This window comes from Pseudopodoces humilis, chromosome 1 (genome assembly GCF_049639895.1).
Source record: "Pseudopodoces humilis isolate 2021_Gansu_Grassland_sample_001 chromosome 1, ASM4963989v1, whole genome shotgun sequence".
Taxonomy (NCBI): domain Eukaryota; kingdom Metazoa; phylum Chordata; class Aves; order Passeriformes; family Paridae; genus Pseudopodoces; species Pseudopodoces humilis.
The window spans coordinates 127,608,169-127,632,709 of NC_142200.1; the positions used below are offsets into that span (position 1 = coordinate 127,608,169).

Sequence of the window (24,541 nt, forward strand, 5' to 3'; positions counted from 1 at the left end):
TTTTGCAAGTTAAAAGCAGCCGTGGGAGATTGTGTAAGTGCTGAAGCAGCTGCAGAACCTTTCCCTCACTGAACTACTGAAGAGGCACGCCAGCTTGTTTGTGTGCTCCTCCACAACCTTTCACCTACTTTGGCTGTTTTGGCTGTACTGGGAGCCCCCAGCAGCTTGACAGCTCGTGTGGCAGCAGTGTCGGGTGACAGAAAGATGAGAATGGGAAGATATGACCCTTGTTTATACTGCTATTTCTGTATTTTTTTCCATGTAAAGGGTGATATAAATATTTAGAAAAAGAAACGTATTAGTAGGTTAAAGTATCAATCTAATTCCATAAAAGCAGACCCATCTGCAGGCGGAGAGCCAGTGATTTGCCCTTGATACTGCTGGAAATTTCACAAGGTGTTGCGAATACGACTCACACACTTGTCACCAGACTACTCCTTCCGCTTACATTCCAAACTTCCTCGTGCTACCATTAATTTCCACCCAGACTTACTGCTCCTTCTGGGTATCATTTACCCTTCCTTACAGAAGTTGAATTAGAAGTTGCCTTTGTCCCTAGCAGAAAATGTTAGTCGGTTCTGTAAGAGAAAAAACTTTGATGATGTTGCCTGTCCACCTGTTCGCCAAACTATCCCTCCTAAGTCAAATTTGAGTAGATAATCTTCTCCCTAAAAATCTCTGTACAAGCTGGCAGGTGGTTTAGGGTGGAGAGATTAGAATTTTGCTCCATACTGGATAAAAAGGAGAGGAAACTCAACCAGACTCATTCTACTAGAGAGCAGCAACCATACCAGTAGTCATCCCACATGTTCTGGCTGGTCAGGAGGGGACTCATCCCAGCACATCCTATTGGGTCTCCAGCACTTGTTGGGTTAAGAAGAAGAGCCTTACATTTTTGTCCCCACAGGGAAAAAGGTATGGAAAAAGCAACCATGATACCTTCTATTAGACATCAGCAACATGGTCAGTTATTACACATGCTAGCTGACCAGGAACACAGCTCTAAGTACGGCACGTTGTGTCTCCAGCAGGGGCGAGGACGTAAGAAACATGAGGCGACAGCTGATTGCAATGGAGAGCTATTAGGAGGCAAATGGACAGGAATCCAGGCTTCATTCATTCCACTCTTCTGGACCCATCTGTTGTGGAAAAAAGCAGAATGTTAACGCAGCTCCATTTTCTTAAGCACAGTCAGCAAAACATTACTGTGACCAAGCAACTGCGAGTGTTGTTACTGCCTTTTTAAAATTTGCCCCAGGGCAGTTCACAAGAGGAAAGTTAAAATATCTAATCAGCAGAAATGAGACCTGCTCTGATGAATATCACAGTTCAGAATTTGGCACTGTCCTTCAGAATCATTGTTCTCGGACACCTGCACTTAAAACTGTCACATGTTTCAGAAGGAGGGTGAAACGGTGGTCTGGAGAGGAAATAAAGTGAGAACACTGCTAAAGACAGGATAGATGGACGCATTATATGAAGTGATTACAATTTTCACCTGCCTAGTTCACCTGCAGTTTGGCTGATGATGAACCATCATATATTGTTCCATTTGTGCCTAAAACTTAGCTTTCTTGCTCAACATTCAGGACTACCACAGTAGTTACTTCACAGATATAAGCAAGAATGGAAATTTATGTTGTTCAGAACCACCTGTAATACATAACCATCATACAAAGCAAGAAACAAATCTGAATTATGAAGGAGACATGCTTCTTTTAGAAGCTCATCTGAGTAAAAAAAACTCAGTTGTGCTTCTGATGTGCAAAATTCTTGTAGAAGTTTGTTTTGATTTGAAAAACACCCAGGTTTTGAGTTACTGGAACTTTGTCCTTTTAACAAATGGGGAAGGTAACACGCTTCCTGTATTTCCTGCAGCTACAATATTACCTTTGTTCACAGCTAAACTGAATATGTAAGATATTTGTTCATACCTTACTGCATGTAACTACCAGGAAAACATTAAGAAAAGTAGTTGCTGTAAAGAAAATTAATGCAAACAACAGAAATTGTTCTTAGTAGACCATTTCCCTATTCAGACTACTCACAAACGATATTCGAGTTACTTATATTAAGCAGGTTCAGCACACTAACAGATTAAATAAAGTATCTTGTAGGAATAGAAATAGTGACCTTATAAATTGCAATAACTGCCTGCTGCAGAGAGCTTCCTGACCCAGATTTTATTGCAGAGAGTTAATTTTGAGGTTCCTGCTTGTCACCAATTAGTGGCCTCAGGAAGAAAGTGGAACAAAACAAAAGCTATCCTACAGATTTGATGGTTTAAACAAATTTGTATTATATTTTCACTTCCATGGCTCATCTGCAACTTGCAGGCAAACCAAGTTTAAAAAGTCAAAAGCAAATAGCAAATTCTTAAATTTTAATTTTTAGCAAGTCATTATATTTGCTGCTATTTCATGTCTATATTTTGCTTCATTTCACATTTCATATGCCAACATTTGATCACTGCAGTAAACCAGAATGTGTTTCATGGAAAAATAACATAATAACTCTTCCAATAAAATAGTAAAACAGGGAGCAATAAAATAATAAAACAAAAAGTACAGTGGGAGTAGAATCATAACTAGGGATAACATATATACTAGAAAGACAAAAATGAGATAAAGTTAAAAAACACAGTCTATTGACAAGCTAAAGTATTTCCCTCTGTCTATTAAACTAAGGGCACAGATTTCTTGTGAGGAATTTGATCTCCCCTCCCATGAAAAAGAGTTTACATGTCTGTTTCTGTAAATACATGCATATAAAATTCAACTGGGGAGTTGTATGCAAATATTAAGGAACAATTTTTTGTATTATTTTACTGCCACATGCTCCTGCTGTTACAGACGAAGATTTCAGACGTCAGAAAGCCCTCCGCTGACATTAATTCCATTCTTCAATGCGTAACTCAAACCCTGTCCCCAGTGAGGTGGACTTGGCGTGTCGGGAAAAGGCCAGGCAGCACTGGAGATCAAAGCTCCTTCTTCAGCAAAGAGGAAAGGTCAAGGGGCTTTTCCCAGATCGACTGTGACCCTGGGAGATGAGCCGTCCCTGAGAGCACGGTGTCAGCCCCTTCTTAGCTCTAGTGACAGTAAAAAAAGGCCACATGCTGATCTGGGGCCAGTGCGTCACCAGCACAGCTGTCCTCGGGTATTTGGTCGCTATTAACCAGGTCACAGACACGACCTACATGTCGACAGCCTGAACCCTGCGGCTGGGATCTGATTTTGCTCCCTTTGCCTTCCGCGCAGTCTCTGCTCCGACGCTGGAGCTACCCTGTCAGTACCAGCACCGCCAGCACCCCTGTATGAGTGCAAACACACAACTCCCCCGGACACCATGGCGCCCCTCACGCCGGGCCATTGGGTGCTCGTGCACAGCCCGCGGCCCGTGAGGGGCGGGAGCAGCACGGCGCCCCCGCAGCTGGCCACGGCCACCCCGCCGCCTGGCCCGGCCCCTGCCCGCTGCACAAGGTCACCGCGGGCGGCGCAGCAGCACACCCGCCGCTCGGTGTGCCCTGCTCCCGCGGCAACCCCGGCCGGCGGTGCGGGCGCTCCCCGCGGCGCTGGCGGGGCGCCCGGCGGGCCCGGCCGGCGGGCACGGGGAGCGCCGCCAGCGCCGTCACGAGCGCCGGGGGGGCGGGCCCGCCGCAGCCCCGCCCCCTGCGAGTGAAAATAGAGGCGCCACGGGGAGCGCCGCCACCCACCGGGGGACAGCGACGGTCCGGGGGCCGTCGGAGCTCCCACTCACTCGGCGATCGCTTGCGTGCCACGCACCCGCCCCGGTAGCGATGAAGGCTGCCCGGATCGCCCTCCGCAGCGCCGCCCCACTGGCAGGTGCCAGTGCCGGCAGCAGCAGCGGCCGGTTGCCGCAGGAGGTGGAGCAGTTTTCCCGCTTCTCCCCCTCCCCGCTCTCCATCAAGCAGTTGCTGGACTTCGGTGAGAGTCGGGAGGAGCGGGGGGAGGTCGGGGCTGGGGAACCGCCCGAGCCCGGCGCTCGGAGGCTCGTTTCCCCGCGGAGGGGCGAGCCCGCGGGAGGGGTGCGGGAGCGGCGCTTTGCGGGACAGACGAGGCGGCGATCCCCGCCCGGAGGGGTCGGCGTTCAGCCAGCTCTGAAGTCGCTGCCGCCCCCCGGCTCGGCTGCCCAGCGCCAGGGCGGAGGAGGAGAGCGGTCCCGCCAGGTATTCCCAGCCCCGCTGGGAATCTGCCGGCGGCGGGGAGGTCGCTTCGGCCGGGCACCCTCGGCCGCAGTTACCGGCGGCCAGGTGCCAAGGGCTGGAGACCTGTGAGTGCCGCCATCCGAGCTGAAGATGCGCTACAACACTGTTTGGGTGGTGTTGGTAGGGTGCAGGCACGGAGAGGGACACGGGCTGCGGGGCGTGTTGGTGCTCCGCGCACTCGGAGTCGGGCGGAGCGAACGCGCTGTTCCCCGATCCATTATCGCTTTGGCAGCGCTGGCGGCTGTGCGCACATGATACTGCCAGACGTCACCCCGAACAACCTCCTGTTTACCGGAGTGCTTCTCAGGGGGTGGCAATTAAGTCTCATGTCTAAATGGGAGTTGTACAAGTATTCCGTCCAGGAACACGCTGTGTCTTACTGTCATGTAGACACCGCTCAACACAAACCTGTAACACCTAACACTTAGGTGAGCTGGCCAGTAAAAGCCTCATGAATGCAGGGAAATAAAGTCCTGAAGTTTATGGAAAGTCAGCAGTCTGTATTTGCATCTTGAAACTTCTTTAAACAAAAACTTTATTTTGGATTTATTCGTAGGCTCGAATAATGGATGTGAGAGAACTTCTTTCTCATTTTTACGACAAGAACTTCCTGTGAGGTTTGCAAACATCCTGAAAGAAATTGATCTTCTTCCTGATAAATTACTAGGCACTCCATCAGTAAAATTAGTAAAAAGCTGGTAAGTATGACTTGCTTGAATTCAGCATGCAAAGTAACACCACTTTGAGAACTTGTTAAAGACTTTTTTGAATAGTAGAAAGCATGAGAAAATGCAGTAGAAATGCAGAATGCTTCATCAAATCTGTGTTGCAAGCTGTCACACACTGTCCTTTTCTAGCATGCTAAAATTAAATTGAAAAGCAATATGGTTATATTGTTATCTTAAAATAGGTTTGAGGGGCAGAGAGTTAACAGTTCGAAATAGTTAATAGAGCAAATCTTACTTATTATTTAGGAAGGGAGAAAAGAAAACATGTTCTGTTTCCACACAGCGTTACCTGAGACCCACACAAATTGGGAAAGCAGGCTATGTACTTGTTTTGATCTCTTACTGATGGAGTTACTAACAGAGCTTCTATTCTAAAGTATATTGCCTTGACCTGTGCAGCAAGTGTTTGAAATTCAATTAACATAATCTCTGCAGATGACACAGTGGTTGAATCTGATTTAACCTTGCTTACTGGCACAGTTGCAGCATTTGCCAGGATGGCTGACATAAACAGCAGAAGTATTAGAGTGAGATCTATAAACTCTTCTTAATATAGCAAACTGTTGTGCCTTTGCTGTATGCGTCAAGGCTGTCAGATGTTAGTGCAAGAAGCTCAACTACTTAGCTTCTGCCAAAGCTGATCAGATTTGGAAAAGTTTTGCTTTCTGATTGGCGTTGTTGTTTGGATCTTCCTTTGAAATACATCTCTTTTCAAGAATTATAGGGGGATCACTGGGTAGCTTAAGTGAGGGTTTAGATTCCTTTCTAGTGGCAGGCACAAGGAAAGACTTAAAATTTCTGGAGTTCAGGCAGTCAAGAAGTGTCCATCTGTCATTCCATTGTTGGTTGTAACTTGGATATTTCAAAGATACTTAAAACTCCTAGATGACTTGTTAGGACTAATGGTGTGCACATGACAAAGTATTTTTCATATTGCTAAATTAATAACAATCAAATTAATAGCATATATTTCTTGTGCTCCTTTTCCATAGGTACATCCAAAGCCTAAAGGAATTGATTGAGTTCCATCAGAAAAGCCCGGATGACCAAAAAGTCTTATCTGAGTAAGCATTTCATTTTTTCTTTGAACTTTTTAGTTCATATTCTACGTTTTACAACATACTATAGACTTACAGTTGTGATGAGCTGAATTTTATAATCTAGCAGGAAGAGCTGAACATAGAACAAACTGGTTGAAATCTCTGACCATGTTTAGCAGTATTGCAAATAAATGTGACCTGTTGCAGCCTAATTTCAAGGTCATATTGCCCCTTGAACTGTCATAACAGCGAAATATTAAAAAAAAATTACCTGTGATGTCATGTCTCTGCTTGTTTCCAAGATGTCAGCTTGGGATCTTCTTCCTTTACTTACATTTTCCTCTGCTCAAATAAATGAGTACACAGGTGGTAAATTTGATATGGCTCATTACACCTTTTGTTTTAAAAATGCCAAATACTTCTGTATTAGGGCAACGAAGAATTACTTTTAAAAGAGTAAAAGAACCACATTGTATTTTAGTATTAAGGCTGTTAAGCATTTATCTCTGCTATCTAATCTAATTATCTAATATAATTAGATAATTATACAAAGCTTGCTTCTATGTAGTCTGAGAATAATATTCTAAAACAATCTCTGTTTAACCTAGCTTTATAGATACTCTAATTAGAGTCCGAAACAGACATCATGATGTGGTTCCTACAATGGCACAAGGAATAATTGAATACAAAGACACTTTTAAAGTAGATCCTGTCACCAATCAAAACATCCAGTATTTTTTGGATCGTTTTTACATGAGCCGCATTTCCACCCGGATGCTAATGAACCAGCACAGTAAGTAGAAATTTTTACCTGAGAAAAAACTTCAACCTAATGAGTAACATGTTAATGTAAACACTTCTTAAAACTGCTGGAAAACTGCTTCACATGATTTTGTGTGACACTGAAAAGTTAGAAATTGAATCTGTCACTTAAGAAAGTAATGGGAAAACTTGTTTCCTAGACTACAGAATAACTGAAATAACTCTTTCGTTGAATATGTAGGGATATCATTCTTTATGTCTGAAAAAACTTTAGAGGTGAGCCACAGAAAAGCCAGGATAGTTTGCTGACAGTAGATGGCATTTGAACTCATGAAAGGCATAAACAACATTCAGTATTTTATGTGATTGTATCTTGCAATCACACTGTATTAGTCTCAATTTTGGGGCTTTTTTTTTATAACACAGTATCTGGGATTAAATGTTGTATTGTTCTCATGTCAAACAGCTCTTCTTTTTGATGATAAATCTGGCTCTGGGCACCCAAGGCACATTGGAAGTATTGATCCTTGCTGTGATGTTGTTGAAGTAGTGAATGGTGCGTATTCTCAGAGCTTTAACGTTTCTCTTCCTGGTCAGTATCTATATCTGATTGCAAGCAGTTTTGGTACCAGCTTCTGTTGTAGAGGATATTGACTGGCTTTAACTGAAGTAGCTGAAGGCAGGCTTATCAAAGCATGAGCTTCTAGAGAACAGAATTTAAAATATGAAGTAGTGGTAAAAAAACATGTTGAAGTAAGTCCTAGCAAGTAACAGATGAGGTAGGAGCTGAAGTTATCTGAGGTGATGAGGTTGGTCTTACCTACTGGTAGAAAACAGATGCATCAGTTCTATACAATAATGAAACTGTACAAAGATTTGCTCATGCTTCTGTAATTGCCCATTGTTCTTGATTTTTGGTGAACACAGTGGATGCAATGTTAATCATTCCCTTGAGACACATCCCCTTAGCTATGTCTTAGAATGTCTAACACCTTAGCAGCTAATGCAGTTAAAAGCTGTATTCTGCCATGGATTAGAATTAATTTTTACATTGCTTGATATTATATTGCTTGATATTATTGATTTGTAATATTATATATTACATCATTCATTGAAATAATTATTTCAGATGCTTATGAAAGTTCCAAGATGTTGTGTGACCAGTATTACCTAACATCTCCAGAACTGAAACTTACTCAAGTGAACGGTAAGATGAGCGCTTCCTATCAGTAGCCAAACTGCTTCTTCTACTGAGTCAAAAGGCTCCCAATTCTGTAACTTTAGTGCACGTACCAGTTCATCTGACTTGGGCTAGTTCCTCTTCATTTTCTATTACAGGCATCTCATTTAACCCCCCATGTTAGAACTCAAATGTTGGTGTATCTTAAACACAATATTTTTGAGGTACCATTTATAAATTTGAGAAAAGTCAGACAAACCTGTACTTAAAGTAATATGAGAAGTTGCTAGAGAGGACCTCCATATCTGGAATGAGGAATTGACTCAAATGCTGGGTCTGGTCTGAGCTGCCTGCATGTGTCTGATGACAGCAGTCTGCTTAACGTTTGAAGTCCTTTATTTATAAAGGGGAATAAATACTTGATTCTTTTATTTATTTGAAAAGAAACTTATTAAGCAAGTGGCAGTTGCAATCTAAATGCTGTTATGAATGCATAAAGCTGTTTGCCAGTTTTGGAGGGGGGGGAAACCAAAAATGAAATTTGATTTAATTTTTTTATTTTTGGCAACTTGCCCATTGTAAAATTTGGGTACCATATAAAAAAATGTCATCACTTTTTTAATTGTTTTTTATTTTTCTTTTCCTTTAGGAAAAGCTCCAGGAGAACCAATTAGCATTGTATATGTTCCATCTCATCTTTTTCACATGCTTTTTGAGCTTTTTAAGGTATGTTAGTATAAACTGATAGAGTGAAGTGGGATGTGGGGTTATGACCACCAGTAGCCTTCTGCTTTTAGAGATTACATCTGCAGGTTTTCCCTACTGCCTTTTCTTTGGAGTGGACAGTGTATTTAGGAGTGCAGCTGAACTTGGGTGCTGCCAACATGATGTACAGAAATCTGGCAGGCTTTAGCAACTGCTGAACTTTGCTCTTCTCCAGAAACCTGTTGACTTTAAGGGAGTTATGTTATGTAATTTACAGTGCCTGAGTTAATGTTGGGCAAGAACATTGTAATCTTTCACTGAGAAGAGTCTTGGCTATGCTTAGACACTTTTAGGTGTGTGACTTCTTCTGTTCCCATTATGCCAAAATGCTAAGTGTGTCCCTTGGAAACCAGGCACTGATAGGAATAAGGGATAATTTTGCCTCTATGTTAAGGGGATATGGTTCGAAGTGCATGGATTCAACAACCTCTGATCATGGTAACCTTCTTTTCCATAGAATTCAATGAGAGCGACTGTTGAATTCCAAGAAAACAGTCCTACCCTTTCTCCGATTGAAGTGACAGTTGTTCTAGGAAAAGAAGACCTGGCAATCAAGGTATTTTGTTGGCCTACTACAATGGACTTCATGTAATCTTTTTTATTATACGTGCTTAGCTAGTTCTACTAAAAGATCTGGCCTCTGAGAACAGGTCAAAGACCTGCATGAGCACAAGAGCACTCTCTTGATGATATGAGCCTCCATGTAGCACAATTATCTAGCTGAAAAATAATGTGCTGCAAAGCAAATGTTTGCGTTTATGACTGTTGGAAAGTTGTGTTCAAACGACAGCATTTTAAATACCATTCTTTGTGCACGCTTGTTGTTAACTTCATTCTCTCCTAAATCAGATTTCAGACCGAGGAGGTGGTGTTCCAGTGAGGAAAATTGAGCAGCTGTTTAGCTACATGTATTCCACTGCACCAAGGCCAAATGTGGATGATGGTCGAAATACCCCTCTAGTAAGATACTTTCAATACTCATGTTGCACTTAGGTTGTTGTAGGTGTTGGTGGGCTAATAATGAAGCTCTACGTCCATCCTGCTGCTTTGTGGGGTATGCAAAGGTTACCAAGCCCCATAAGTATGAATTTACACTTTCTGAAACAGAATTTTAGTATTTAGCTTAGTGGACAAAAATACTCTTTTAAAGGCATAAACAAAGAAGAACATTCCAACCTAAATTTAACCCCCCCACTTTTTTTTTCTTTTCTTCCTGCATTCCACTGACACTAATTTACTTTGTCTTCACTCTCCACTCAGTCCTCAAACTTACTGTAGATCATGCAGTCTTTCTGGAGACAAGCACAACTGGAACAGTCTTTTAGATTATTATGTTTATCTCCCAGTAGCAAGCTCCTTTTACTAATCAAGCTGTACTAACAGTATCAAAGGAGAGAAAAATACTGAAATTTAATATGTAAAAGTGGAACATATATATAAACCCTCCCTCTTTTATGGAGATCTTTTTCTTATGACTTCGGTTTTTTAATGGTCAGCTTCAGCATTCTCTATGAAACTGGTTAGAGATTTATGTTTTCTTCTAAGAGAAGAGGAATTGCAAAGGATTTTTTAGCAGCTTAAACATCTCTGAAGTCTTTCTAGCTATTTAACTTTAAGCCATTAGAGCTAGTATAAAAATAATTAATTTTATATTGTACTTTATTTTTAGGCCGGCTTTGGGTATGGCTTGCCAATTTCTCGTCTGTATGCTAAATACTTTCAAGGAGATCTAAATCTTTACTCCATATGTGGTTATGGAACAGATGCTATCATCTACTTGAAGGTATGTATTTAAATTTAATCAAATAAAAGACTGCTATCGTTAATGCAGTGGGATAACTACTTGCTACCATTTTAAGGTAAACAGATACTCTCATGAATAGCTCTTGTTTTTTATTGAGAAATGACAGATTTAGTAACTGGTTTTTAACTGGTATCAAAAAAGTCACTTAGTTTTAACTAGTCTACTTGAACAGCTACTAGTGAGAGCCCTGTTGGTTTTCATGTTGTGTTAAAATGTTATCTACTCATTCATGGAATACAAAGCAGTTGGAGAGAGCAAAGTAAAGGTATAACAACAGATCTGGTTTGTTTACTCTGAAAACCAGAAAGTCCGTATAAACTAAATCCTTAAGGAGTCAAGGTGCTGTTGAACATCTGCTGTATAGCCAGCCCCTCTAGTGGATGCAGATACCAGTAATTTTGAATGCTGGGCATATAACTTGCACTGCTGTTTCTATAAGAAACCTGCAAATAGCACTACATGCTCTTTCTACTTTCTGTGCCTAATCATGGGGAAAAAATTGCTTTAAATTTCTCTTGCTAGACTGAAAACACTGAAGTGCAATCAGAGCAGAAGTATGAAATGAAGAGACAGTTCAGCTATATATATGCAACACTTCCATTGAAAAATTTTGACTGGAACCTTGCAAATCAAAGTCCTTTTCCATGCATTCCTGGACTATCTTGAAATCATGTTAGAGGGTACTGCTTAAGGCCTATTAAAAATGCATAAATAGGATGTGATGTTACTGCATTTGTCCTACCAAATTACCCAAAGCAATCATAGATACTGAAGCACATAAACTACCACATCTATTGTAGAAACATTTGTGTGAATAACTTCATTTTGTAGTGCCACCGGCTTAATACTTTTGGCATGCTGAATGAATTTTTGCTGAGTGACATTATTGAGAGATAGTAACCTGTTCCTTCTTGACCTTTAGGCCTTATCAACAGAATCAGTGGAAAAACTCCCAGTTTTTAACAAATCAGCTTCCAAGCATTACCAGGCTACCTCAGAGGCAGATGACTGGTGTGTCCCAAGTAAAGACCCAAAGAATATGGCAAAGCAGAGTGCAGCTTCCTGAAGAGAAGCTGGTATCAAGACATCCCAGGGGATCAAGCTGGCTTTAAGAGCAGCATTTGGAAGTATTCATCTACCTTCAAACAAGCAAGTTTCAGGACTAGCAGAGGAAAAAGATAAGACTATCATAAGCCTAAGCTATATGCACTGAATCTGAAATCTTGCTGTGGACTTCTGGATGAGGAAAATAGAGCACATGTCTTTAAAAAAAGAGCTGTGTATAGAGGAAAATCAAGCTGTTTTTTTACTGTGATCAAAGACTTGGTGTGGTAGAGGTGTGCAATTTATAAATCCTGTTTAATGCTTGAATTCTGAACACTGACTGATAAACAAGTTATGCTGATGCATATTTTTCTGTTAGAATAGTTATCAGCAGTTTATCTTACTACAGAACTTCTCAGGTAGACAGATAACATCCATATTTTGAAGTTGTATTTATAACATTTGGAAAAGATCCACTTAACAGGTTAGTCTTGTAGCAAGATACAAACAGCATTCAAGTACAGCCTGACTGGAGGAGAGGGAGCCCTGAGAAGTAGGGAGAAAGTGTTTGCCATATATAAGGAAGTCCCATTTTTTAAAAAAAGCTATTCCAGGAATAATTCTTATGTGATGCCTTGCTCTGTGACTCACGTTGCTAGATATTTTATGTTGAACTGTTTATGGGAATTAAGCTAAGTAGGGCTTCTATGAATAAGGTAATGAAGAAGAAAATCAGGATATTTTTAAAAGCTGTTGGAAAGAAATGGAAAGCTACTTGGTTGTAACAGCTCTAACATTAGGGTACATCTGGCCTATGTCCCTGTATTCTGGAGGATGTGTGCCAAGTCAGTTAGGATTTTCCATAAACTGAAGTTAGACATGCAAGTTGAACAGAAAGGCTTCAGTAATATGTACCATTATAAGCATGTTGTGAAAACCAGCATGTTTAAAACACAGTCTTATGGTTTGTTTCTGTTGTGGGATTAGTGGCTCAATACATTCAAACAAAATCTGCCAATTGTCTTTTTCAAATCTGTATTGGACCACATCAGCTCAAAGATGTACATAGGAAATCCATATCCTGAAAGATGTGGGTGAGCACTGAAGGTCTATTGGAAAGGTTTTCAGGAGTGGTGGATGAACTGTAAAATTTATTCTGAGAACTGTTCATTGCAATGGAAAGGGTTTAGGACAGCACTGAAAACTCCAGGAAAGCTTTCATGAACAGCAAAATGGGGGGATTCCCACAGGAACAGTGACAGTGGGAGTTGTTCAGAAAATATTCCATTCTCAGTAAGCTTCTTCCTTGCCCATCTTCTTTGTGTGTTTCCACTCTTGAAAGCAAGGTAAACTTAACAGATGCTAACTATTGGCAAGATGCCAGTCAAAAGTTCATCAGGGCTGTAGAGTATTACTTGATTGTTTTTTACTAATTATCATATTATTGTCTGTTTATATGATCCTTTGCAAGAAGTTGCAGATACAGTAAAGCATTCTGCTCAGTATGACAGTTTTCTATTAGAGATTTCTATTTGTTGGACAGAAAATGACTCCATATTCCACTATGAATCTAAAATGGTTTTTAACAGGAAACTACCTTTGTGTTCTTGAAGTCCTGTTGAGATGTATTTCTCATTGAAAATAAAATAGTATTTTGATATGCCTCATTTATTTTAAAAACTAATTTTAGATGTATTAATGGTAACTGCTGAGTATGATGACTTTAGTACTGCATGTAGGCTGTTTTTATTCTGCTGAATTAGCTGCAGTCATCAAAAGTCACCAGATCATGCGTGATGAGCTCAGCTCAATGAAAGAAATGGCTAATAAAGAGGAAGTACCTTTGTCTAGAATATACAGGTGTGAAAAAGCTGCTTTCACTGTCATAGCCGTTCATTGATTTTTGAATTGAACACAAGGTCACAAACACAGACCTAGGTCATCATTGTTGTCAAGTAAACACAATTGATACCTTTCTGTCTGCATCCAGTGATGTTTGAACCTGAGTTACGATCTGATGGTACATCTGTAACACAGCTGCAGCTGCTCGTTAGTAATTTCTGTTTCAAAGTACCTGAGGCACATGGGTGCTGCGAAAATGTTGGTGATGCTGCTTGCAGAGCAAAGCTGTGGAACATTCATGATGCAGGCAGCGGTTGTCAGTGTAAGTCTACTTAAGGAACACGTATGAAATCTGTGTAATATTACAAATTACAGCTATCTTCCTAGACAATATGGCACCTTTTTCAGCATTCACTGACTTTATTCTGAAAGCAGAACTGTAGTTTTAAGCCTTTTACTTGGATGTAGATGTTGAAATAGTTTTATAATAAAATCCTTTAAATGGTTGTCTGTATCTTTGTTTCTTAAGAAATCTAGTAGAAGCAAGAGCTTTTTTATTTTCAGCCTTATCAAATTGAGATGAGAAAAACAACACCCATACCAGGTTCTCTCCAGTGGGGAGAACCACTGGAACAATGATCTGCTTATGCTTAATGTTGCATTGATTAAGAGGTTATCTAGTACCTAAACTCAGTTCATCACCTCACCCATCTCCTTACTCTTTTTAATTAGGACAGTATTAATTTTGAGATGAGAATTGTGAATCTTCCATCAGTGCATGTCCTATGCTCTAAAGTAGTTGTCTTTTGTTTAGTTTAAAAAAATAATATGAAAATTGACTAAGGAAAGAAAGACACCTATCATTGGGTTTATATCTAACTAAGAGTTTGCCCACAGACTAAAGGGATAGCTGTCTTACAGCTCTGAAGCAATGGGACGGCTTGCAAAAGCTGTCCATAGCTGGTGCGTAAGAAAATGGTAGTGATCAGATGGTGTCATGGTCCAACAGTCCTGTACAACTGGGCCTTTAGCAGGTTTGTGTTGGCCTGGGACATCCTGCATCTCCCTTAATTTTAAGAAGATAGAGCAACTGTAAAAATGGATGTAGATACTTTACCTGAAAGAGCAGAAGTGAAAACCAGCCTGATTCCAGGTGTCTGGCAGCAAGCCTAAAAGTGACAGCCTTTTGTACCGAGTTTACCCTCCTTAAAAATGAAGGATTTTTACTTGTAATGCCAGAGAAGCAGATTACATAGCATCTTGTTTTTGCATTTTGCAATTATCAAAATGTACCACTCTGACATATACCAGTATGCCAGGTGTGTTGGGAGAAACAACCCCAAATGTATTAAAGTACAACAACCCCATGATGTATTAAAGTACATCAGGGACTTCAATAAACCACTACAGCAAAAAAAAGGAAAAGAACAACAAAAACACCCACTGTATTTTCCCATCATTTTTACTGTGCTGCAATCTCTACTTGCATATCTCCTGTCAGGTTTTTCAAAGCAGAAATACACATGCATGCATTCTGTATCTTGTCCAGGGAAGGCTTGGGAGCAGGGATGCCCAAGTGCAGCAGGATGGACCCAAGCTGCTGTCTGCAGCTGTTAAGCACATGGCCCCAGCAGACCCAGGTCTCTCTGCAGCACACTCTGCACAGACCATCAGTCCCAGCCAAGCTCCTGCAGCTTAGAAGACAAAATGTGGGGATTTTTCCTTCCCCTGCACAAGCCCAGTGGGTAAGAGAGGCCATGCTCCTGGTCATGGTGCAAGGCTGGCTTGCTGATGGCATGTCAGGGGGCACTGACATCAGCACGTTTACCCACGGCTGAAGAGCGTTCTGGTTTCACAGGAGAGAGATAAGCAGGTGTTGCACTTTCGCCCTTTGCCTTCTGATCGGGACCTTACACAGCCAGGTTCCTGATGTCAACAGAAACCACGCCAAAGCACCCTGTGTTTTCTCTTCCAGATCATTAGCTAAAAAGTGTACACTGATTACTGGTTAGTGGTACGGGTGCCTTGGGCACATATCCCGATTAATCTCCCTGGAGCCTTGATACACAGTTGTACATTATCATCATTTCCCTATCACTTAACCAAGTTTTTAAATCTGCCAGACTTTGCCCTTTACATGCAATAATGTCCTTCCCAAAGAATTATTACAAAACAAGCTTTGCTACCTTTGATAAGAAGCACTAGTGGACTGGAAAAATAGTTGTTTTTTTTCCCTCCTTATGGCAGCAATCATGACTTCAGAGAATTGACACCAACTTTAGACTTTAGAGGTATAACACCTAAGAATTTTCTGCCCTTAAGTTCTTTAGTAGTTTTGGCAAAATGAGAGGTAGAACATGGCAGTTTATGATCCCTCATCTCAGCTAATTTTTGGGGGTGGGGATGGTGAGGAACAAGGGGCACACTTCTGCATTAACATCTTTGCATTTGTATTTCCCAAGAACTGACAACACAATTTTAAATGCCTTTGTCCTCACCCTGTATTACAGGCCCTGAGGTGGCTTTACACATCTGTGGTGTCATACACGTTCAAGACAGAGTGACTGACTCAGTATTTGGCTACATGCTGCTACTCCTCACGGTCAGCAAAGAGAAAGGACACACTGGTAGGCAGCTTCAGTCAGTCCTGCTTCTCTCCGCTCACCTCACAGGGAAGAAAGGGCAGAAATACCCATGGGCAGTCTTAATTGTTCCCTGCAATCTCAAATGTTGGGTGTCAAAGCAAGTAGCTGGAACACAGCTGAAGTCCTGGGTCTTCAGAATATCCTGAGGGCTCTTAATAATGTAAGATTTTTATATAAACTGAAAAATATGTATGGAGTATCACGAGCTGCTCCTCATCAACTCTCCTCAATATTCCTTCTGCACCTATGAAAAAAAATCAAAGCAGAGTGCAACAAATTGGCCCATGTAGAGTTAGCACAATTTCCCTGTGTCACTCTTGCTTTGCAGTTCCTAACAGGAAGAGGAAAGAAAGGAAAGCATCTGTCTGATTTCCTGCTGTGTGAGGGGCACAGCCTGGAGCAATGAGTCTCACCCCCTTCCTAGGAGTCATGTCCAATTGAAAATCCAGATAGAACTGTGATGCAGGAAACACAGCAAGAGGAGTGACCACCAATCCCACTATTTTGAGCTGCTGAACATTGTCACATGGAATGTGACAGAGAGTCTCTAGTTTAGAACAGGCATGCTTTAAGTTACATCAATGTAATACAACCTGATCTGTAAGGCTCAAAGAAGAAAAGAAAGTAAAAAAAAAAAAGACACTTGTTTTCATTGCCGATCTAGGTTGGGCTTTCTGTACACTGTCACATCACTGGACTGGGCCTGAAAGATGAGAACCTTGGCACAGGATTCGGCACACCAAGTACGACACCTTATCATGACACTGTGTACCTGTCTCTGCGTGTGAGCTGAGGTGTGAGTTGGATATCTCAGCTGCCTGCCATGACCAGGGTCAGTGTATCCAGAGGACTCCAGAAAGCTTCTTCTGAAACAAACTCTGGTGCCTGAATAGCAATCCTGTCTCCAGTGGCAGAGTTCAACTGACTGTAATGGGATCCTAGACACGGGGGCACCTCTAGGCACCTGTATTTAGATGGCTTCAGCTGTGAGCTGGCTCCCAGCTCATTCAGTTACCTAAAAATAGACACCCAGTCCTATATGAGGAAGGCTGGAGTACTCTTCCTGTCTCTCATCTGTTACTCTGGAAGACAGAGGTCTTCCACAAGTCCTTTGTCATGCCTGCCAGTCCCATGCAAATACCTTGTATGGACAATTCTGGCTTTCTAAAATATCAGTGAATATTTATGTTTAGGTAAATGACTCAAGTTCTCTTACTACTTCTGCGTGGTTGTGGAAAACTGGAAATACAGAGCTCAAAATTATATCGCTGCTGTGTCACTGCTGGCAAGGGTGGGTATATAATGGAAAATCCCAGACAATATTTATTCTGCAGCAAATGCCAATGGGATCACTACAGATGAGCTGGCTGCTGGCACAAACTGTGTCAGCCTGGAGCTGCCTCTGATCACTGACATTGCTGATGTCTGAGTTTGGGACTGGTCCCAGGGCCACATGATTGGAAGAGCCAGCATCACTCTGCACCCCACAGGGCAGCAGTGCTGCCAGACAGCTCTGAGCCATGCTCACTACTCCTGGGACAACTAAATACCAGTTGCTGAGCAGACCTTTCACAGAAACTTGGGAACTAGCTGTAGCTGATGCTGACTGTTAAATGCCATGTGGTATACTGAGAAATCACTGAAAGATCTTTTTTGCAGTGTTTATTCCTTAGAGTGGTTTTCTCTTCCTAGCAGCTTTACTGCACACAACGCTCTGGGTTGATTTTTAACAAATTAACTAGAAAACAGGTTTAAATACCTGCCAGGGTACTTGTCATCTCCTCCAATCACTGTGGCATGCAGCAGTCAGTAACATGCACTGCAAAGACTATTGGTGACCCAGAGTCACTCCCCTGCTTACAAAGGGCATTACAGGTGGAATTCAACCTTCCCACAGGGGTGGATCAGATAGTTTGGACTACTTTCAGTGTTACCTGGTTTGTGTCATTGCCTCACAGACCCCAGGAAGCTGTTTGCTCAGGCATAAAACTGTTTGTGTTGACACAGAAGCATTTGTTTCTGCTTACTTAGGACCTGTTATAAAACCTTCTGATCTCACAACTTTCCCTTGCTTCTAATCAGCTTTGCCTCAGGTTTTACATAAATGCACAATGAAGAAAGCTTCATTTTCAAGCTCTGGCCAGGGGTGCCTGAAGTTTTCATTATTCATGTTATCAATGGAGATGTGCAGAAGTCTTCTGCTGGTACAAATTTACTAATGTGCTTCTCCTCCATGGCCTTGCCCTCTTGTTCCTGTGTTCTTCATACTCCTGCTACTGATGCCTGGCTCTGCATGCTCTGAGCTATTTTCTGTAGCCAAAGGATGGGAACAGTCCTTTGGAGACATGTCACACTTCCAAAAGCTTTTGATGATTTTTCAAGGCCACTGGATGGTCAGTTGGCATGAGGAAAAAAAAAAAAAAAATTGTAATGCCTTCTGCATATTCCCAGGCTTCCGTCTTTTGAATGGCAACATCTGTGTAAGAACAGCTGAAACAATGGCAAAATTGTTCACTGGAGTGCCATAAATTGATGCAGACAGACCCTGGTAATTATGTTACAAATCCGTCTCCAATGGATTGTTCTTGCCTTTTCCTTTGCAGCAGAATGATATTCCTCACCTCTGAGTATTGATCATAAGGGAGAAGATTCGTCTTGACTTTAAATCTGAACTATAGTAGTCAAACAAATTAGAGAACAACTGGGGATCCTCCCAGTTGTTCTTAGGAGTAAACATATCTACTGCCTTAGGAAATGAGAGTTTTTGGAGGGGAAAGGTCTACCCTTATCAGGGGGCTGTTTCAGAAGAGGCCAGTTTCTTGTCATAAGAAGAAGATTCCATCAAAGCTGTTGACAATGAAGGAGTAAAATAAATATTTTTCTTAATTTCTTTGAAGTATATTTACACTGGAAAGTTTAGGGGTTTAAAATAATGTTAACACTTCTAGGAGAATAACAGTATAAATTATGATAAACTTTCACTTAAGGAGGTATTTTTTTAATAATAGATTCAGAATCAGTTATTCAGTTGATCTTATTTTAATAGTGTGTGAGTGTGGAATACAGAATATAGATGATGGACCAATGGGTTGTCCATAAACATGTCTGAGAACTGCTGATCAAATTTCCTGTTCTTTTCTGTGATGTTTCTAACCTATGAAAACTCTTTTTCAATCAATAAAAGAGTGTTATATAGTGGGATCAACATATTAAAAAACATGATAGATATTAGAGTAGTAATAACTCACCTTTAGATTTTACACCATGTCCACTGAAATCTGACAAGCTTCCTGCTGATACCAGTGACTGGTGGACAAAGCCAAAATGGTTTGAGCTGCTGATATATAGAAGAGATACATACACCCCTAAAGGTCTCTAGAAAACAGCAAGCAAACTAATTTTTAAGTCCTTCAGAATGCAAGACCAGACAAGAGGTTGGTCTCACTCTGTTACCTGCCATGAGATCAGCTAGATGGCACTCATTGTGCAGGAGGAATTTAAAATCAAGAGCCATACCTAGGAGAGGAAGAGAAGTGTATGACTGACATTTAGACCTTCAAGATAATGTTGAACAGAAATGTGTGTATGCACATATGGCAAATAAATGCCCTGAACTGGCTGACAGCTCTTGCTTCAGCTCATCCTCCTTACTTAATGCACTACAGCCTTTACACTGGAAGCTTGAGATCCAAACACCCCTGAGCAGAGGGAAGTCAGCTCTCAGCCTTTCTGTTCAAGCCAGGCAAGACCAAAAGCCCCAATACATGCTGCAGAAGTCTGTGTGCAGAGACCCCATTGTGTCTGAGGTATGTGTGTGTCCCTGTTCCACAAAGTGGGCACTTTGTCCTTGCATCCCCAGCCACCAAGAGCCCTACTGAGATAAAGGCTGAGGCTTTTTTAAAAAAGGATTAAGAGTGTCTAAACCCCAGACAATATGAGGGCCTGCTTCAATATGCCTGGAAGATTATTCCAGCTGTTTGGGGCCAGACACCTAAAAAAGCGAAGCTTGCCTCCCATAGTTAGTGGAGCTCCAGACACTTGGGCTTGAATAGCTTGGTTTAAGCAGAGGGCAGGCTGGTAGCTAGTGCTAGATAAAAGGAAACAAAACAGCACTGTAAATAAGAAGTGAACAATTATAAACCTTAAAAATACCCTGCAGGAAACACATGGCTGTTGTCTGCTGCTAGCTGCTGGATCTTTTGTTCTGCTTACAGCTTTCCATCCTTTTATTTTCTCTCTTTTTTTTTTTCTTATGAGGACAAACCCTGGCTGCATATCCAGCACAGCCTGCTCCAGCTGGGACTGGAGGCACAGGAAGCAGTGGTGCCTCTGGGCACTGTTCTGGCAGCCTCCTGAGCCAGGGGCAGGAAACCCATGGGGACAGTGTGTTCTCTGCTGACTGCACTGGAAGCTTCAAAACATGTTTATGTTGAGTCAGCAAGAACCACCCAGACTGGTCATGCCACTGCTCTCTCTCCTCTTCCAGGCTGCTGGAAGGAGCTGTGTCAAAGTCCAAGCCCACATCTAAGTCTGTTTCAGGTGCTGCATGCAGTTGGCTCATGCCTGCCCAAAGTCACTTAGCCACTACCTCACCAATGCACCCAAGTCACCTGAAGTGAAGAGCAGACAGGGCTGACTCTCTGCCCCTCTCCCTGCTCTGTGTCGGAAATGACAGCTCTCCCTGTGCTCAAGTGAGCTCCAGCAACTGGGCAGAACTCAATGCCATTTGATATCAAATCCTTCCACACTCACAGCACAGCCAGACTGAAAACGGAGTCCTCCTCCTTGATCTTCCACAGACAGGACGCACCCCCTGTCAAAGGCTTAAAGGGACACCAAGTGTGTAACTCAAGTACGTCCCTAAAGCACGGAGGTGCTGTGTAGGGTGCCCTGCAAGAGGGGACCATGACAGCTGTAGCACAGCATGTGAAGTACTTAGTGGAGTTTCCATCAGCTGGAAATTAAAGCAGGAGAGAGCTGAGTTTCGGAGACCTCCAGCATTCAGCTCTCCACAGGCTGTGTCAGGGTCTCCTGGATGCCTCCATCCAGCCTTGCTAGTGCCAGCTAGGGATAGCGCTGTGTGTGCAGCTGTTTGCCCCAAAGTGATGGAGAAAACGTTTGGGTTTGCCTTGAACTTGCAGTCACTGCAGTGGAAAGCTGCTCTGCACAGAGGGGCTGCAGTCCTGTGAGCCCTGGGTACCAGGAACAGGCCCCTGGGTGTGCCTGAGGGGGAAGAGCACACAGGAACATTGTGACCAGATGGAGTCTTGTGTTCATAATAACACTGTCAGCTTCAAGTACCACAAGTCATAGTTCACAGCCCTCAAAATGCAGATTCGCATTGTTAAGTAAACAATGTTTAATCCTCTAATTTAACATTAGATTTCTTTTTTTGTTTTTCTAATTTGCTGTTGAACTTCACCTCCAAATGTGCATAGCAACTCTCCCAGGTTTATTGAGACACTCAGTATTCACCATATCAAAATCTACAATATCAGTTCTAATTCTAATGCCGGTTCTCCCCTTTCTCTCTCAGTTCTTTTCCCCACCACACACACATCATGTGGACAGACTGATCTCCTCTCTGCACAGGTCTGCCACATCTGCTCGTTTCCATCCACCAGGCTGAACTGTCTCTGCCAGGAAGGGTGCAACCACTGCTCCAGAGGCACACAAAGAAGCTGCCAGAGATAAATGGCTTTGTGAACAGAGGCTTTGCTGATAGACTTCAGGTCTTTAGAGCACCCTGGTGTCATTAGAAGCCAAGGTCACTGGTTTGTATTGCTTCCCATACCACTGGAGGATGCAGAATTTGATTTCTTGGAAAGCTGGCAGAACAAGGAGTCTGCCATGTTTCTGATTACAGGGTAGAAACCTCCTGCTATGCTGACAGGTGAAATGTGTGAGCTCAGCTCAACTCAGCTGGTGCTCAGCAAGGCAAAGCCCCCTGACTACCCCACAAAATCCATCCAGCATTTGGGTTTCATCCACCCACCATAGGGATGAGGGGTATTTGAGAGAAGATTTTGTTCCAGCAGACTGAGTAAATGAGTAAATTGCTGTAGGTTAGGAAATCCAGACGTGGTGGAGGATGGCACAAACCTACAGAACCACAGGGGTGTAGAGGGGTAGTGGCTCTGCTGCCCTTGATAGAAAAGGGTGTAGTGAAAGAGTTGGAGGGGGGTCAGGCCCTATGTCATGTGCCAGAGGCTATATAGCCACAAAGGAGAAGAGAAGGAAAGAATTCAGTGAAATTCTGTGGGTTAATGATGAAGGGAAGGACAGGGCTGTGGAAGAAATGGACCCATATGGCAAACTGAAGTCCAAATTTCTGGCAAGATATAGTTCAGAGCTCCTGCCACCACAAAATGTGCTCACCATGGATACAGGCTGACAGTGTGCCCTTGAGTTCAGGACAGCCATGCACCTCTCCCCAGCATGGAACTTGGGAACAGCAGGATAGACTCACCTGGGGGTGGGCTCAGCCTTTGGGATGTAGGTGTAATTCAGTGGGCTCTGTTGCCACTGGGTCTTTTGGGCCAGTTTTACTCTGCATGAATGTTATGGCTTTTCCCTGACTGCAATGATGTCACTCTGCTGCCTGCACTTTCCAGCATGCTCTGTGCTCGTAGCCAGCTCAGGCACTGCCCTGCCCTTCAGCAACACCTGTGTTTTCACACTGTATGAACCAATGGCCATATATTTATAAGGCTCACAATTCTGTCCCCTCTTTTGTAATTTAGGAGCGCTCCATAGGGTGCCTCTGAAAGGTGAAGGGCAACACACTGCTACATGTTTAAAAAAAAAAATCCATTGTCACTTCTGCACTTCGTGTCCTGTGAAGCTTAAGATGTATTTGGAGAAAGAGTCAGAAACAAATTTCTGAGCAGCCAACAGATTTCATCTGACAGTTGCTGCATATAGCATTTTTTTCTGACCCACTCATCTGCTGTGCCAGAGGTCACTGCCTTTCTACAAAGATAGGCTCTGGCAGATCTTTCCACTGCTTTAATATAACTCTTGGGGAGGTTAAGATGTTAGACACTGGCTAGGCTTTGGCACCTCTGCTAAAACTATGTTCTGCACTGTCATTTAGTAGAAGAGCAAACCTTAGGGATTACAGGGAAATTCTGTTGACATATCCTGAAAGTAAATGGAAATATTGCCGTGTTTGAGCCATGTGTATCTTGAAGTGTTTCAGAAAAACAACAGCAGCCCTTCAAGAGCCCTGCAAGCCTTCCAGCACTGAAAACCTGGCATGCCTCTTTGTCCTCTGGGAATTTAATAAAGATGTATAATAGCACAGACCACCCCAGACTGTTTCAATCTTCCCTTCAATCTCAAAGACTGAACTCTTGTATGTTTAATTTAAAGGTATTTGTCCCATGAGCAAAATCTGCTGCCAGAAGCATTAGTGGTTTTTCAAAGGATGTTCCTTAAATATGAATGAGCTGAGCCCCTGTGATCATTTTAATTGATCCAGCAGTGCTTGCAGCTAAAAGTAAAGCTGCCACCTTTCATGGCAGACCAGACCTTTTCCCCTGCTGCCTAATATTTGTATTCCTGACATTTTACAAAAATAGTCAGTCTTGCTCAGCCTGGGAGATTTCTATAAATTCATGATCACAGCAGTTAACTTGATTCTGTCAAAACTGGTATATAGGCTGTAAGATATTGCTGCATAGAAAAATGAGAATTTTTTCTTTTAAAGATGGTGAGTGATTTTGAATAAATAAAATGTCATTGATGCCAAAACACTTATGGGCATTATACCACCAGGACAGGCAGCAATGATGGAGAGATAAACCATCCAGGCTCTTTTAGGTTCCTTGTCCTAGTATCTAAAAGCTGACCAAGTATGAACTGACTTTTTAAGCTTGTGCAGGGAAATACAGTCCTGAACACTGTTAGACTTCAGTTTCACCTACAGACTCTCCACGAATAAATTATTGGAGTTTTGAGTCAAGCTGGCAGACATCAGGGGCTAAGTTTTAAATCTTTGCAAGAGCACTTTAGAAAGAGGATGCCCATATTTCCATGAACAGCTGCATTGGTTCCCAAATACATGCAGAGTGTCCCTATGGTCATAGAATGGGTAACTTCTTTTGTCCACAACACATTCGGCTGAAGAACAAATCTCTTTATATACAACTTTATATATATTATATAAATATATATATATTTATATATTTATATTGTCTCTTTAATTACAGCTTCTAAAAAGCACGAAGACCAAAACCTAGAATCCCACTGTTATCCATTGAGAAGTCATAAAGGGAGCTCTGGGAAAGGGCTGCCAATAGGAATGGGAAAAGATCGTTCATTCTTTGTGCCCATCTGTGCTTTAAATATTCTAACAGGCCATGGGATGCAGTGGAAATGTTTCAAATATGTCTACATCTCTACTAAGAAGCCAAAAGGCAAAAAGAAACTTATTTCACAGAGAGCACCAAACAACCCTGAAAACAATTTTCTGTCATTTTAGGTCATGACTGTGCTCAAACTT

The 24,541-nt window shown here is 42.2% G+C and overlaps 1 protein-coding gene across 1 annotated transcript; it reads left to right on the forward strand.

Moving 5' to 3' along the window:
* The first annotated feature begins 3,696 nt into the window (after window positions 1-3,696).
* Window positions 3,697-13,896, forward strand: PDK4 (pyruvate dehydrogenase kinase 4). The gene is made up of 11 exons (XM_005519125.3): window positions 3,697-3,944; window positions 4,782-4,923; window positions 5,946-6,017; window positions 6,602-6,786; window positions 7,222-7,311; window positions 7,885-7,962; window positions 8,585-8,661; window positions 9,158-9,256; window positions 9,550-9,660; window positions 10,370-10,483; window positions 11,427-13,896. The coding sequence occupies exons 1-11, from the start codon at window positions 3,797-3,799 to the stop codon at window positions 11,568-11,570; spliced, it is 1,260 nt and encodes a 419-aa protein (XP_005519182.2). The 5' UTR covers window positions 3,697-3,796; the 3' UTR covers window positions 11,571-13,896.
* The last annotated feature ends 10,645 nt before the right edge of the window (window positions 13,897-24,541 follow it).

Bases quoted from the DNA above. Each gene is read 5' to 3' on its own strand.
- PDK4 (XM_005519125.3), top strand. From the start codon at position 3,797: ATGAAGGCTGCCCGGATCGCCCTCCGCAGCGCCGCCCCACTGGCAGGT. The intron at 6,787-7,221 runs GTAAGTAGAAAT...CATGTCAAACAG, and splicing joins GATGCTAATGAACCAGCACA to CTCTTCTTTTTGATGATAAA. The intron at 8,662-9,157 runs GTATGTTAGTAT...TCTTTTCCATAG, and splicing joins TGCTTTTTGAGCTTTTTAAG to AATTCAATGAGAGCGACTGT.